The sequence below is a fragment of the Trichechus manatus genome, unplaced genomic scaffold, assembly GCF_000243295.1.
Source record: "Trichechus manatus latirostris isolate Lorelei unplaced genomic scaffold, TriManLat1.0 scaffold00111, whole genome shotgun sequence".
Classification (NCBI taxonomy): domain Eukaryota; kingdom Metazoa; phylum Chordata; class Mammalia; order Sirenia; family Trichechidae; genus Trichechus; species Trichechus manatus.
Genome location: NW_004444047.1, coordinates 2,182,250 through 2,196,975, shown reverse-complemented (window position 1 = coordinate 2,196,975; position 14,726 = coordinate 2,182,250). Strand labels below are relative to the sequence as shown.

General features: G+C 58.1%; 1 protein-coding gene across 1 annotated transcript in view; it reads right to left on the bottom strand.

The window, feature by feature from the left end:
- Positions 1-344: 344 nt before the first annotated feature.
- The window catches only part of SORCS2 (sortilin related VPS10 domain containing receptor 2), a 177,001-nt gene continuing 162,619 nt past the window's right edge, over positions 345-14,726 (bottom strand). Inside the window, exons 26-31 of the mRNA XM_004383549.1 lie at positions 13,766-13,878; positions 12,580-12,705; positions 11,802-11,901; positions 10,753-10,855; positions 5,419-5,522; positions 345-409 (exon numbers count right to left, since the gene is read on the bottom strand). Coding sequence (XP_004383606.1) covers positions 345-409; positions 5,419-5,522; positions 10,753-10,855; positions 11,802-11,901; positions 12,580-12,705; positions 13,766-13,878 — 611 coding nt within the window. The remainder of the gene's footprint in view (positions 410-5,418; positions 5,523-10,752; positions 10,856-11,801; positions 11,902-12,579; positions 12,706-13,765; positions 13,879-14,726) is intronic.

Below are 14,726 nucleotides of genomic sequence, written 5' to 3'. Positions count from 1 at the left end.
GGGCCAGGGGGCAGAGACAGGGCCCAGAGTCAGGTGTCCATGTGTCCAGGGAATAGGGATGTCCAGGGCTCTTAGTGTCCAGGTGTTAGAGTGTTGGGGTGTCTGGGGTATCTGGAGTGTCCAGGTATCCGGGGCTGGAAGCTCCGTGCCCTTCCCAAGAGTTGGGAAGTGTGAACAGGACAGAGAAGAAGCATCGGCCCTCGTGTGGGGCAACTGGAGGAGGTGGCTTCCGGCCGGTCCAGGGGACGCGCTCCTGGCCCAGTGCCGGCTGGGCAGTGGTCCGGCGGCCTCCGCGGGGAAGGGAAACAGCAGAGAGGAGTGTCCGGGAAGGGTCTGCGGCAGCATCAGCTCACCAGGTAGCTGTGCATCTCTCGGGAGTTGATGCTGAGGACCACGCCCGAGTGGTTGCCTGGAACACAGACAGACCGCCATCAGCGCGCTGGCGGACAGCACAGGGAGGGGCGGGCCGTGTGGTGGTGCACCGGCGCCGTCCAGCCAGCGTGCAGTGAGCATCCACCGTTCCTGCAGTGGGCGGCTGGGGTCAGCACCAGGGCGGGGGTGGGAGTCTCTCCGTCTCCTGGGTGGTGGCTGAGGGGTGGGGTTCACTCAGTACCGGCACAAGCAGTGGACCCAGAGGACCTCCCGAGGGGAGCCTGCAGCCAGCCCCACCCACTGCCCCACTGACCTGCCACCGGGGCGACCTTGGCTTTGGCAGCAAGGGGGCCCTCAAGGGGCTCAGGTGGCGGCCACTCCCGGCAGTGGCCACTGCAGGGCATGGTGAGGTGAGGCCAGGGAGGTGATAACAAGAGGTGAGAGGTTAGTTGGGGGGCCCTGGGTGGGGGCAGCGCTATGCAGAGAGGAGGAGACAGAGGTGCGGGGAGCCAGAGCTGAACCGACCGAGAGCTGCCTGGACGTTCTTCTCCCCTCGGTCTAGTGTCCACCCATCAAAGAAAGTCACCGAAAGCTCTGAAGAGTGGCAATCAATGGTGAAGCGTTCTGAGCCTGAGTCCCAAGACGGTCACCTGATGGCTGGTGAGACCTCGGCTGCCAGGGTGAACTTCATGTGTCAGCTTGGTGAGGCTCTGGCTACCAGTGGTTTGGCTGAACACTAGACTAGTTGCTGTTCCTTAATGCGATGCAATGTAATCACCCTCCATAATGTAATGTAATGTAATGTAAGGCTCATCTTCTATAATGTAATCTAATATAAATTGTGATGTAATCACTTTCCATAATTTAATCTAATGCAATGTGATTTAATCACCTTCCATAACACAATGTAAGCTATAATGTAGTCCGTTTCCACAGTGTAATCTAATGCAAGGAGCCCTGGTGTTTCAGTAGTTAAGAGCTCAGCTGCTAACCCAAAGGTCAGCAGTTCAAATCCACCAGCCACTCCTCGGAAACCCTATGGGGCAGTCCTACTCTGTCCTATAGGGTCGCTGAGTCAGAATCGACTCAACGGCAACAGGTTTGGTTTTGGGTTTGGTAATCTAATGTAATGTAATTGTCTTCCATAACGTAACTTAATGTAATACGGTCGATCATCAGTTGAACGGGAAGTTTCCTTAGGCTGTGTTCTGCCTTCAGGCTATGAATACATATTTCAGCAGAACACTCTCTTCACTCTGCTGTCAATTGACCTACGGATCTTGGGACCCACCAGCACCCCACAATCCTGTGAGCCTGCAGGAGTCTCCAGCCTGTTTCCTGACCTATCGATTTTGCACTTGCCAGCCCCCATAATTGTGGGGGCTAACCCCTTGGAGTAAATTTCTCTCTCTCTGTCTATATTTCTCACTGGTTCTCTTTCTCTAGAGAGCCTGACTAAGAGCTTACCAAGGCCCCTCCCGGCTGAACGTTGGTTTTGCCACCTGTAACGTGGCGTCATGGCAGTGCCTGCCTTCAGGGACTGTGGTGGGGATTACATGAGACACGCGGAGAAAGCATTCTGGCAGTGCTTGGCGGGTACTAAGTGCTCAGTTGAAATCAACTATCATTAGAATGCTGTCATTATTCTTGTAGTCCCTGGCTGGTGCAAATTGTTAATGTGCTTGGCTTGGCTGCTGACCAAAAGGTTGAAGATTTGAGTTCACCCAGAGGCGCCTGGGAAGAAAGGCCTGGCGAGCTACTTCCGAAAAGCCTTACTTCACCAAAATCAGCCATTGAAAAGCCTGTGGGGCACACTTCTACTCTGACACACGTGGGTGTCCACGAGTCGGAGTCGACTCAATGACCGTGGGCTTGGTTTGGGTTCATTGTTATTCCTGAGGGCTCTTGATGGCACATAGCATCAGAGGCAGACAGCTCATGTCTTCCTGAGACACACATGCCCTCCTCCACTTAGGAAGTTCTGTGAGCCGGGGCTTTGGCACACCCATGTGAAGGGGGTGCTGGGCTGTACAGAGGTGGCGCGGTGCCCCAAGGCTGACAATATCAGCCACCTTCTGACCTGTGCAGAGGGAGGCACTTGAGTGTCAGCGTGACAGAGGCCGCACGAGGGGGGTCTTTGGGGGCTTTTGGGGGAGCGCACGGGCTTTGGCGCCTCAGAGCTGGGTTTGAATCTGCTCCACCTCCTATCAGCTGGGTGGTTCTGGGAGGCTGAGTAACCACTCTGAACCTCAGGCTTCTCCTCTGTAAAATGGACACCATGCCAGCGCCCGATCCCAGGGGTCATGTGGACTCATTAGGTCACGTCGGCGAGCCCCGGCCTGGAGCCTGCCCAGAGCTCAGTAAATGACCGTCACTGTTTTATGGATGGAATCGTGTTCCCCCAAAGAAGTTGGGACACCCTAGCCCTGCACCTGTGGAGTGACGATGCTTGGAAACAGGGGTTGTCCTTGTTGTGTTAATGTGGTCATACCAGCACAGGGAGGGGCCTAAAACCAACCCCTTTTGAGCTATAGAACCGGCAGATCAGACGCAGAGAAAGGAGCCCTGGTGGCACAGTGGTTAAGCGCTCAGCTGCTCACTGGAAGGTCAGGGGTTCAAACCCACCAGCTGCTCTGTGGGAGAAAGACGTGGCAGTCTGCCCCCATAAAGATTGCAGCCCAGAAAGACCTAGCGGGCAGTTCTACCCTGTCCGTGAGTCTGAACTGAGTGGACGGCAGTGGGTTAGACCTGAAGTTAAACATACATGTACACTTTGGGGTACAAACAAGAGGGATCTCCCCTCCCCAGAGCCTGATTCCGACTCCCAGCCTCCAAAACTGCGAGTCGATGAGTTCCTGCTCTTAACAGCCACCGCCTTGTGGTACTTGTGTTACTAAGGTAGAACTGCCCCATAGGGTTTTCTGGGCTGCAATCTTTACGGAAGCAGATAGCCAGGTCTTCTGAGGAGCAGCTAGTGGGTTTGAACCACCAACCTCTGGGTCAGCAGCCGAGCGCACATCCAGGAGCCCGGTGTGGAGCTGCCTTTGGGCCCATCTAGCTGTGTCCGGCATGTGCACGGTGGTGGCCTTGACCCTGAGGAGTATGCCCCAGGCCCTGCTGACAAGGACATCTGTGCATCTCAGGGACAACGGGACAGGAGGGCTTAGGAGGGGGGTTGGAAGAAGGCAGGAGACTCCCCAAGGCCATGTGCCCCGGGGGGTGTTACACCGACCCTGAGCTGAGGTCCCAGGTGAAGGGGAGGAGCCATCCTGCCGTGTAAACATCCCGAGACCTGGCAGAGGGGCAGGCAGAGCCCCCTCCCCCCCATATGCAAGAAAAAGGTCCGCTGTATGGCTTCTGCCCATCTCGCCAGTGGGAACTTGTGTGCATTTAATCGGCACCTATTAATGTCACCGCCGTGAGCTGTCTCTGAGGTCCTTCATGTGCATCTCCACAGGATTCACAGCCCTGTGAGCTGCGCGGGGTTTTGATGTTCTGACTGGGGGCCACGCGCATGTGCGGCCGGGCCGGGGAGCAGAGGGAGGTCAGCAGGGAGAGGAGGCGTATGAAGAAAACGCTTTGCACGCTCAAAAGTGCCGTGCGCAGGTGGTCGTGTCCAATGCACGGTGCTCACAAAATTGTCACTCCTGGTGAACAGAAGGGCCTGGGAGGGTCGAGGGGTGTTATGGATTGAACTGTGTCCCCCTAAAAATATGTGTTGTAAATCCTAACCCCTATACCTATGGTTAAAGTGGCCAGCTGCTAACCAAAATGTCTGAGTTGGAACCCACCAGCCGCTCCGTGGGAGAAAGATGTGGCAATCTGCTTCCGTAAAGATTTACAGCCTTGGAAACCCTATGGGATCGCTGTGAGTTGGAATCGACTTGATGGCAGTGGTTTGGTTTGCTTTTGGTATACCTGTGGTTATAATAGGAAACCCTGGTGGTACAGTGGTTAAGAGCTATAGCTGCTAACCAAAGGTTGGCAGTTCAAATCCACCAGGCGCTCCTTGGAGACCCTGTGGGGCAGTTCTACTCTGCGCTATATGGTGGCTGTGAGTTGGAATTGACCCACGGCAACGGGTTTGGTTTTTTTTTGGTGGTTGTAAGCGCATTTGGGAACGGGTTTTCTTTGTTATGCTAATGCGGCAGGATCAGTTTAGGGTGTGTTTTAGGCCAATCTCTGTAGAGATTAAACAGGCGAGGAAGCAAGCAGAGATGGAAGACAGACGTCCCATGAAGATCCCCCAGGACCTTCCCCCAGAGCCGACAGAGAGAGAAAGCCTTCCCCTAGAGCTGGTGCCCTGAATTTGGACCTCTAGCCTCCTGAACTGTGAGAGAATAAATTTCTGTTTGTTAAAGCCCCCCACGTGTGGTATTTCTGTTGGAGCCCATTGCCGTCGAGTCAATTCCAACTCACAGTGACCCTACAGGACAGAGCAGAACTGCCCCATAGGGTTTCCAAGGAGGGCCTGGTGGATTCGAACTGCCCACCTTTAGGTTAGCAGCCGAGCTCTTACCCACTGTGCCACCAGGGTTTCCTCTGTTACAGCCCAGTAGGTAATTAAGACAAGGAGTGACTGTGGAGAAAGGCCCCAGCATCCTGAGACGGAGGGGGGCGCTTCCTCGTGGGAGCCGGCCCTCTGTCTGTCCTTCTCCACCGCTGTGGGGCGGTATGGGGCCGTTTACTCGCAGGCAGGCCTGGTACCGGCAGTGTGCATGTCCCTCACTTCATCTTCTGGGCAGCCCGGGGGCTCACATCGCCACTCTGTACCCCGAGAGGCCCAGCAGGTTAGGGCAGCCTGGGGGCTCACATCATCACACTGTACCCTGAGAGGCCCAGCAGGTCGGGGCAGCCCCGGGGCTCACATCGCCACTCTGTACCCCGAGAGGCCCAGCAGGTCGGGGCAGCCTGGGGGCTCACATCACCACACTGTACCCCGAGAAGCCCAGCAGGTCGGGGCAGCCTGGGGGCCGTGGGAGGGGGTGGGCTTGCAGGTGGCCTTTGCCCTGTGTGGGAGGCCAGGGCATCCTTGACGCTCCTCACCCTGGATGGCGCTCTGGACGTCCTCGCTGTGGCTCCCAGGGCTTGTCATCTCCTGCTCCTTCTCGTTGTACATCTGGGCATACACTGTCCTCCCGGGGCGTTTCCTGCAGGGCACAGGTTGGGGCTCCTCTCAGCCAGGTCCAGGCTGTACACCCTGGGGTTGTGGGGCCCTGCACACTCGGGGCTCAGCCCAGACCAGGCCGCCTCCCCTGGGGCCCTGCACACGTGGGGGCTCCTCTCAGCCAGGTCCAGGCTGTACACCCTGGGGCTGGGAGGCCCTGCACACGTGGGGCTCAGCCCAGGCCAGGCCGCCTGCCCCTGGGCCCTCAGCTGGGCCCGACTGCCCAGTGCATGGTACAGACGGTGCTCCAGAGGCCCTGACCCCAGAGCCCTGAGTCTCAGTTCCTACTCAGTCTCTGCTCAAAGCCACCTCCTCTGGGAACCCCCCTCGGGTGCCCCCTCTGCCCTGCACAGGGTGCTCATGTCTGCTGACCTGTCTCACTGATAACTGGACCAGGGGCATGAGGCAGGGACAGGGCAGACCCTGACTGGGAGAGGGTGCTGTGCACCTTCCCTGCACCCACTCCTGAGGCCAGAGGCAGGGGTGGGGCCAGCTCTTCACCTCAGCCGGGCCTGGGAGCCCCACCCTGGGCACCTCCACATTTAGTCTAATCCAGAGTCCTGGTGGCGCAGTGGTTAAGCATTCAGCTGCTAACCAGAATGTCAGCAGGTGGAATCCACCAGCTGCTCCTTGGAAACGCTATGGGGCAGCTCTACTCTGTCCTGCAGGGTCACTGTAAGTCGGAATTTACTCGACGGCAGTGGATGTGGTTTAGCCCAATCCAAACCCAGAATGGGTCCTGTCCCCTCTGTCTGAGGAGGGGGTGAGGCTCAGTGGGGAGGGGACCTTTCCCGGGTGCTGGTCCCCAGACCACCAGGTCTTAGGGTGCTTGGATGGCAGGATGAGCACTCGGGCCTGGGGGTGGGCTGCGCCACGTGACCTGCTCTGGTGGTGAGGGTGACTGCAGGGGTCTGTGTCCCCTCCAGGCGGGGGCAGCATGGTCACCTGGTCATGTGCACGTGGGCCTGTGTGTGGCCGCTGCGAGTCTGGGAGGGGCAGAGCAGGCCCCTGCTGAACGCTTACTCCGTGAGCAATAATCTGGGGGCAACATGTGGACCCATCATCTGTCCTTGGGGGGCCCGAAGGACGTGGAGGAAACGTAATGCTGTCCCTGTGACAGGCCTCCCCCAGCTTCACGGCCTTGGCGGGACACCCCTGCCTTCTCCTCCCTGGAGGCAGAGAGTCATCTCACTAGTGAGGACATTCCTGCCACCCCGGATCTCTCAAGTAGACTCGGACTGAACCCAAACAAACATTCACACCAGCGAATTTCCAAAGGGAAAGGAGAAGCGGGCGGGGTGGGGAGCAAGGCCCTGATCCCTGAGCGTCTCAGCTGTGGGTCTCCCACCCGGCTCTGACGGGGGAAGTTCCTTACTTGGGTCCTTCCTCCAGCCACCCGACACGCTCAGACCCACCTCCACGCACCGGGCCTGAGCTGGGAGGCCTTCAGAAGGTCAAAAGCAAACACGCGGAGGTGACACCCGGCAAGCACTTGATGCAGTGCCCATGTGGCTGTTGACAGGTGCTGTCGCGTCGGCCCTGACTCATGGCAACGGTACGGAGGACAGAGAAACGTTGCCTGGTCTGCACCATCTTCATGATCGATGGTATTTTTGAGCCCGCTGTTGTGGCCACTGTGTTAACCCATCTCATGGAGGGGTCCCCTTGTTTTTGTTGACCTTCTACTTTACCAAAGCTGGACGATGAATAAGGAAGACCGAAGATGCCTCTGAATTATGGTGTCGGTGAAGAATATTGAATATACCATGGACTGCAGGAAGAACGAACAAATCTGTCTTGGAAGAAGTACAACCAGAACGCTTCTTAGAAGCGAAGATGGTGAGACTTCATCTCACACACTTTGGATGTATTATCAGGAGGGACCAGTCCCTGGAGAAGGACATCATGCTTGGTAGGGTCAATGAAAAAGAGGAAGACCCTCAAGGAGATGGAGTGACACAGTGGCTGCAACAATGGGCTCAAGCATAACAACAATTGCGAGGATGGTGCAGGACTGGGCAGGGTTTCGTTCTGTTGTACATGGGGTCACTATGAGTCGGAACCGACCTGACAGCACCTAACAACAACGACATTCTCTGTTGTGTGTGGTCTCTGAAGTCTCTGTTCCTTTTGCTCATGGTCCGCTAGTAGTCTGACAGATATTTCCTTAAACACTGTACTTATGTTAACTTCATGATTCAGCATTTGCTTGGTTGCTTGAAACTTTTGACTGTTTTCCAGAGTTCTGAACATATTGATTGACAGTTTTTGCTTTTTTTTTTTTTTGATGTTTCTGTGGAGGGACAGGCTCTTGGAGGCATCTACTCTGCCTTTTTCCATGATGTCAGCCACGGCCCAGGTCTTTGAGACTGACGTCATAGTCTGTCACTGTGCTGGGCTGCCCTGTGGTTTGTTTGGATGGGACTTTGCAATCCAGTGTGAACGGTGCTTGAGGGGCAAGGACCTAGAGGGTGAGAGGTGGCTGGGGTCTCACTGTGTTAGCCTGTAGGAGAGCGCCCCTGAAGGGTCTCGCTGCTCCTGGAGCTGGGCCTGAGGCGGAAACCACCGGGCTCCTGGCACACTGAGTGTCCAGGTGGGTTCTGTGAGGGGCTTTCACAGCCTGCCAAATCGGAGCCGGCGGAGCCGGTATCATTACTGCTTGCAGGGCCCTCTTTATGATGTGCTTGCTGCTGAGTGCAGTTTTATGCCTTTTACGTAATTAGCATTCCAGGCTGGTCTGACCACGAAGCTGGCGGTGCCTCTGCTGTCTACAGGACTCATTTCATCTGTGCAAACACACGTACCCCCAGGCTGAAACACACTTGTACAGCAGAGAGGAGCCGCTGACGAGGACAAGCATGTTCGCCTGTTCGCGTCCCTGGGAGAATGACCACCCCTTTTTACAGGTGGGGAAGGTGAGGCTCTGGCAAAGGTTTCCACCAGGCACCGTCAAACTGGAACCACAGAATCGGAATTTGAATGTTGGAGAACGAGCAGTGAAGACGGGCAGGAGATTTGGGGGGGCGGGAGAATGAGAAGGGATGGGTGGGGCCCCTATGGGAGGCGCTGGGAGCTGGCTTGTGTGTCTCTAGGCAAATACTGTCCCCCTCTCCTCGCGAAAGCAGCCCTGGTGGCGCAGTGGTTAAGAGCTCGGCTGCTAACCAGAAGGACGGCAGTTGGAATCCACCAGCCGCGCCTTGGAAACCCTGTGGGGCAGTTCTGCTCTGTCCCGTGGGGTTGCTGTGAGTCAGAATCGACCCCTCGGCAACAGGCTTCTTGTTTTTGTTTGGTTCTCCTTGCTAAGCGTCGGTTAGTGTAAACAGAGACAGAGCCTGGAGGCTGAGAACGGCCCCTTGAAATGGAAGTCGCTGCCACCCCTGCCCCGAATCAGAAATAAAATCGTCAGCAGCTCTCAGGCAGACAATAAGAGTCGCCCATCAGAAGGCAAACCCAAGAGGCCGGCAGGAGGCGGAAGGACCGGGGATCTGCCTCTCAAAGGGCCTCGCAGCATCTGAAGACGCAGCTGTGCACGAGAAGCGGGTGGGGGGCCTGGTGAGTGATGGGGGCACCTTCTGCCCAAGTCCAACAAATCGGAGCCAAGTGGGCACGAGAGTCACGGCCCCGAGGTCTCATCAACACCACCTTTAAACAGCTTCTGTTCTCAGGGTAGCAAGGGAGCCTGGCCCAACGCAGCTCTGCCACTTTCTGGCTGTGACAAATTGTACGTCAAGGTGGCTGTGGGGATCAGGGAGGTTCACCCGGGCTGAGGGACGGCCGTGCCCTGTACTCAGGAGGGGCCCTTGGGGTGAGGATGCTGAGCTCCACTGGAATCCCAGGTGCCTGTAAGACCCCCAGGTGGGCAAGTAGAGAAGCCAGCCATCTGCCAGTTTGGAAATCAGGAAGGCCCAGCCTGGGCTCTGCTGTGACGTCTTTGGCCAGAAAATTCCTACTTATCCTTTAGGGTCTCCACTCAAACCTCGCCTCCTCTAGGAAGCCCTCCTGGATTCTCTGACTAGCTCAGCTCTCCCTGTCACATGCCCTCAGAGCATCTCAGGTGTCCCCTTCTGTTGGAACTGGACATTGGGCAGGCCCGAGCTGCTGACTGCAGCCCCAGCCTGGATACAGCCTCAGGGCAGGGCTAAGCCCGCCTCATCAGTGCTGAGCCCAGTTCCTGGAGCAGGGTGGGGGAGGCGGCACAGATCCTCACCCAAAGGACAGAGAGTGCTGGGGAGACAGCCGGAGGGGGTCGGCCTCCGTGGCCCAGAGTGGAGGGGCCCTTGCCCCTAACAAGTATGAAGGAGGATGTACTGTGTCCTCCAAGAGACCTTGGGGGCCACTTGAGCTCAACCAGCGAACGGGGGAGAACAGCAGGGTTACGTCTCAAAGCTGCGTTTTGCAGGGGGCAGGTCTGGTGATCCTGGTCATTTTGCTCCTCCCCCAAGCCGGGAATCCAGGTGACCTCAGATTCCCAAGCCCTGGGGCAGCCCCCCAACCCCATCGAGAGGAGGCTATTATGCCCATTTTACAGACGAGCAGGCTTGGTGGTGAAGAGGACCATGGGAGACCCCCTCCGAGGACACGTCTGCTTGCTGCTCTCCTGGCCTCAGACCGGCCCCGCCCGCTCCCACCCAGGGTGCTCCAGCAACACCCCCAGCTGCACCCCCTGGGGCCTGGAAGAGGGGAGGGGCTGAGGAAGCATGGGGTGGGGACAGCTCTGGGCCAGATCCCGGCTCCATGGCTCACCAGCACAGTGCCTGCCCTCTCTGAGACTGGTCTCCCTGTCTGTAAAATGGGACAATGTCCTCCCTTGGAGGGTGGGTGGGGCTGAATGGGGTGTGGGCCGCATGCCTCAAGGAAATGGAAGATGGGGTGGGAGAGGCTTGGGGGTTTGCGAGAGGCTGGCTGTCTGCCTCAGGGACTCGCAGCCATGCCATGCAGAGCAGGAAGAGGAGCTAGAGGAGTTCTCCCCACACCTGCAGCTGCCACAGGGCAAACACACAGCTGTCCTCCCAGCCACCGCCTCCAGGAGGCCCTCCTGGACCCGCCTGACACAGGACAAACATTCTCAAACCGCCCTCCAGCCACTGCCTCCAGGAAGCCCTCCTGGACCTGCCTGACACAGGACACTCTCTCAGCCACCCTCCCAGCCACCACCTCTGGGAAGCCCCCCTGGAAGCACCCGTGCCAGTGGCTGGGAAGCGGGGCAGCCTTGCCTTTTGAACTTGTAGAGGATGAACGCTCCCACGGCGAACAGCCCCACGACAAAGAGGACCACCACGGCCCAGTAGCCACCGCCACTGCCCAGCCGCTGGGAGCCTGTGAACCAAGCAGCTGTCAGTGGGTGGGGCAGATTGAACTGTGTGCCCCAGATGTGTGTGGAATCTACACCCTGGACCTGCGGGTCTGGTCCTGTTTAGGAATAGCGTTTTGCCTTCATCAGGTCACGCTCCCGGAGGACCAGTCCTAGACGTGATCACTCCCGTATAACGTAAGGAGCAGCATAGACAGACAGAGCAGCCAAGGTCAGAGCCTGCCCCCAAAGCCACGCCCTGAATACAGACTTTCCGCCTCCTGAACGGTGAGAAAATAAAGGTCTGTTCTAGAATGCCCCCCACTGTGGTGTTTCTGTTACAACAGCAGGAAGACACTCAGAGGGGACAGTCCTGGGAAACATGTCTGCAGGGACAGAGGTGTTAGGTCCCCAGTCCAGTTCCCTCTGGTGTGGCTGAGGGGAGGGGGGTGAGTGACAGAGGGCCAAGGAGCTCTCCGTGTGGCCGTGGGGGACCGCCACTCTCCCGGGTGATGCCGAGTGTGACATGGGGACAGTGGACCTGCGGGTGCAAGGCCTTCCTCCTGGGAGTGGACAGGCCCTCCGTCTGCTTCTGTGCAGGTGTGGGCAGACCTGCCAGACCCCCTCTGGGCACAGGGTCTTTTCAGACAGAAGGCCCCGCACTCCTGCAGAGATTCTTGCCCAGAGATGAAAGGACACAGCGGTGGCTCGCAGGGACGGGCCATGGTGGGGGTGGGGCAGGTGCCCTGAGACGCAGAGGTCAGTGTGATTAGAAGGAGCACCCCGTGCGGGATCCTCGGGGAGGACAGGTGGCCTCAGATCTGGGGGCTGATGGGGTCTTCACTGAGGCCGAGGCCCGGCCAGGAGGCGCTGTGGATGGAGCAGAGGGCCACACTGCCTGGAGGTCCCGCAGTGCCGTGTGTCGAGGGGCTTGACGCACGTCCACCCCTTCAGGGGTGAGCAGCCTCTCACCTGTGTCCACGTCCCTCAGGGCCACCAGGACACGGACCCCGCCACGCAGGATGAAGCTGATCCTCTGCCCCTTCAGCACCTGCTGGATGGCGATGATTCTCTGAAAGCAGAAAGGATGGCTGAGCAGGGTCCTCAGTGGAGGGGAGCCCAGGGGCATGGGAAATGCTGGTGGACAGCTCGAGTTCCAGCTCTGACCCCCTGGAGCCAGGGGTTGTGGGAGGGTCATTCTCTGCACTTTAGTTTCCTCATCTGTGCTAGGTGCCATCAAGTTGATTCTGACTCATAGCAACCACATGTGACAGAGTGGAACTGCCCCATAGGGTTTTCTAGGCTGCGATTTTCATAGAAGCAGATTGCCAGGCCTTTCTTCTGTGGTGCTCTAGGTATGTTTCAATTGCCAACCTTTCGGATAGCAGCTGAGCGCTTAACCATTGTGCCACCAGGGCTTGGTAATGTAATGTAATGTAACATAACGTAATCACATCCCATAAAGTAATGTAGTGTAATGTAATGTAATCACGTTCCATAATCTAACATAATGTAATGTAACCTAATCAACAAATCAGTTGAAGACCTTAAGAGCAAAAGAGGAGTTTCCCTAGGGTGTGTTCTGCCTCTAGACTATGAATAGACACTTTGGCAGAATTCCTCATTCTTCCCCAGATTTTGGACTTGCAATCACATGAGCTAACCCCTTGAAGTATATGCTTACACATGTCTCACTGAGTCTGTCTCCAGGGAGCCCTAGGATGGGGGAGGGGGCCACAGGAGGCGATACCTTGTCAGTCATGAGGCTCCTCTTCCTGGTGGGCCGGCGAGGGGGCAGGAGCACGTACAGGTCGGCCACGGTGGGCAACCCTGGCTTCACCACAGTGACCAGCAGCTCCTCAGGGATGCTGGTCTCCTGTGGGGCATGGGGACAGAGATGGCTCTGGTCAGCTGCCCTCCTTGTCCTTGTCACACTCCAGGGCCCCAGGAACACCCTCCCTCCACTCTGGGGCTGTTCAAGTCCTGGTCAGCTGTCCTGCAAGCCATTCCTGACCCTTCACGCCCTGCGGATGGCCCCGGAGTCCCGCTCGTCTGTGCCGCCTCCTGCAACCCAGCACCCCTGCTGCCTCAGCCCTGCCCGGGTAGGCCTTTGCCCCTCCCCGCCTCCCCTTACACCCTGGCCTGAGTAAGCATGTCCCAAGATGTCAGGGTAGGTCAAGGGTCCTTCTTCGTGTGGCCCTGGCACCCCCTGTCCCCTGCCCCCTCCTCCCTCCCACTCCCTTACACCCCAGGCCCAGCCACAGCAGCACCCTCTCAACTACAACCCCTGCAGCCACAGGGCTCTGCTCTTCCCTCTGAGTCCTGGAAGCCCCACTCCATGCACTCCCATCTGGCAAACTCCTACACATCCTTCAACGCCCAGCACAACAGTACCACCCCTAGTTACGGGCTGAGGGAAGCACAGAGTGGCCTCACCCTGAAGGTGGCCTTGGAAGACCTATCAGGGGCTGGGCCTTCTCTCCCGGGGTGCCCGGGCCTTAGGCCCCCACAGCCCACCCTGCTGCCCTGCCCGAGGCCTGCTCTCTGCTCTCTCCCTGAGGGTAGCAGCTGCCCCTGACACTTCTCCCCGTCACCAGTGTCCTCCCCAGGAGGGAATTCAGCGAATAGTGAAAAGGACTTTAAAGAGCCTCTCAGCCCGTTGGAGGACAGGACTGGGCTGGTGCTCTGTGGGTGTCCTGGGGGTGTGGTTCCTGCCCTGATCTGCGAGGTGACACTTGGCTGCATATCCCCCGGCACAGCAGCCCCTCACCCCGGCTCATTAGCTCCCCACTCGCAGGCCTGGCTGACACCCGACATCGGACTCAGCAGCAGCACCACCCACCCGTCCACCCCAGCGGCCCTGGTGCCTCAGCTTCTCTGGAAGCGAGGCTCCCCCGGGGGCTGGGCGAGGCTCAGGCCCGAAAGACCGGGGGCACCTTAGAGAGGAGCCGGGTGACCTCCAGGCCGACGTCCTCCCTCCACTCTGGGACGTTGGGGTTGTAGGCGTCCAGGTCCTTGGAAAACTGCAGAGGTACGACCTGAAACCGATCTGGAAGGGGCAGAGACAGGCGCGTGGGCGGCCCGACAGCGTGGCCACAGCCTCCATGGGGGGCCAGGACGCCCGATTTCAGAGCCGCAGACCACATCCCTGTAACCTTCTCAAGCAGGTCAGAGGGGCCCCGATTTTGTATTTGAAAAACACAATCCTGCAGTGTATGGGGCACCCTGTGGGGCTGTCCCAGGCAGAGCCCACCTCTCTGCTGCCAATAATAATGATGGTAATAATAATAATCAACAACAAGGACGATAAGGATAATGACTCTGGCCGCTCTGTGAGGTTTGCTTCAGTACCTCATGAGAGCAGACCCACACCCTGAGACCCCCTTTCGTCCCCCAGGGACCTGTGGGGGTCCCCTGGGCTGGACCCCCACCAGATTAAGAGCCCCGTGACGGCAGAGGCCCTGTGCTCTCCCTCCCTCCCATTTCCCAGGCCCCCGGGCTCCTGGCTCCTAACTCATAAGCAGAAGGCGGTGGGAAGCTCCCCGTTCTGGAGCCTTGTGGCCGCATTTTAATCTCACCCTTTCCCTCTGAGCCGCTTTTCCTCACTGTGAGAGGGGAAGAGGCCGCATGCTGTAAGGCCCAGGGAGTGCTTTGTGGTGGGGTGGGTACTGTGTCAGGCGGGTGGGTACAGTGGATGAAGTGGGTCCAGTGCCCCCTGCAGGTGTGCTTGTGGATGAAGAAGCGGCTGCAGGAGGTCTGTCCAGCCAGGGTCAGTGTGGGCAGCCCAGCCCCTCAACCCCCCCACACCGGTCCCCACCGAGTATTTAACTGACGGCCGCTGTCTGCAGCAGAGGCTGCTGCTAACGCAGACTGAGCTTTTGGGTGTGAGGTGAGGGG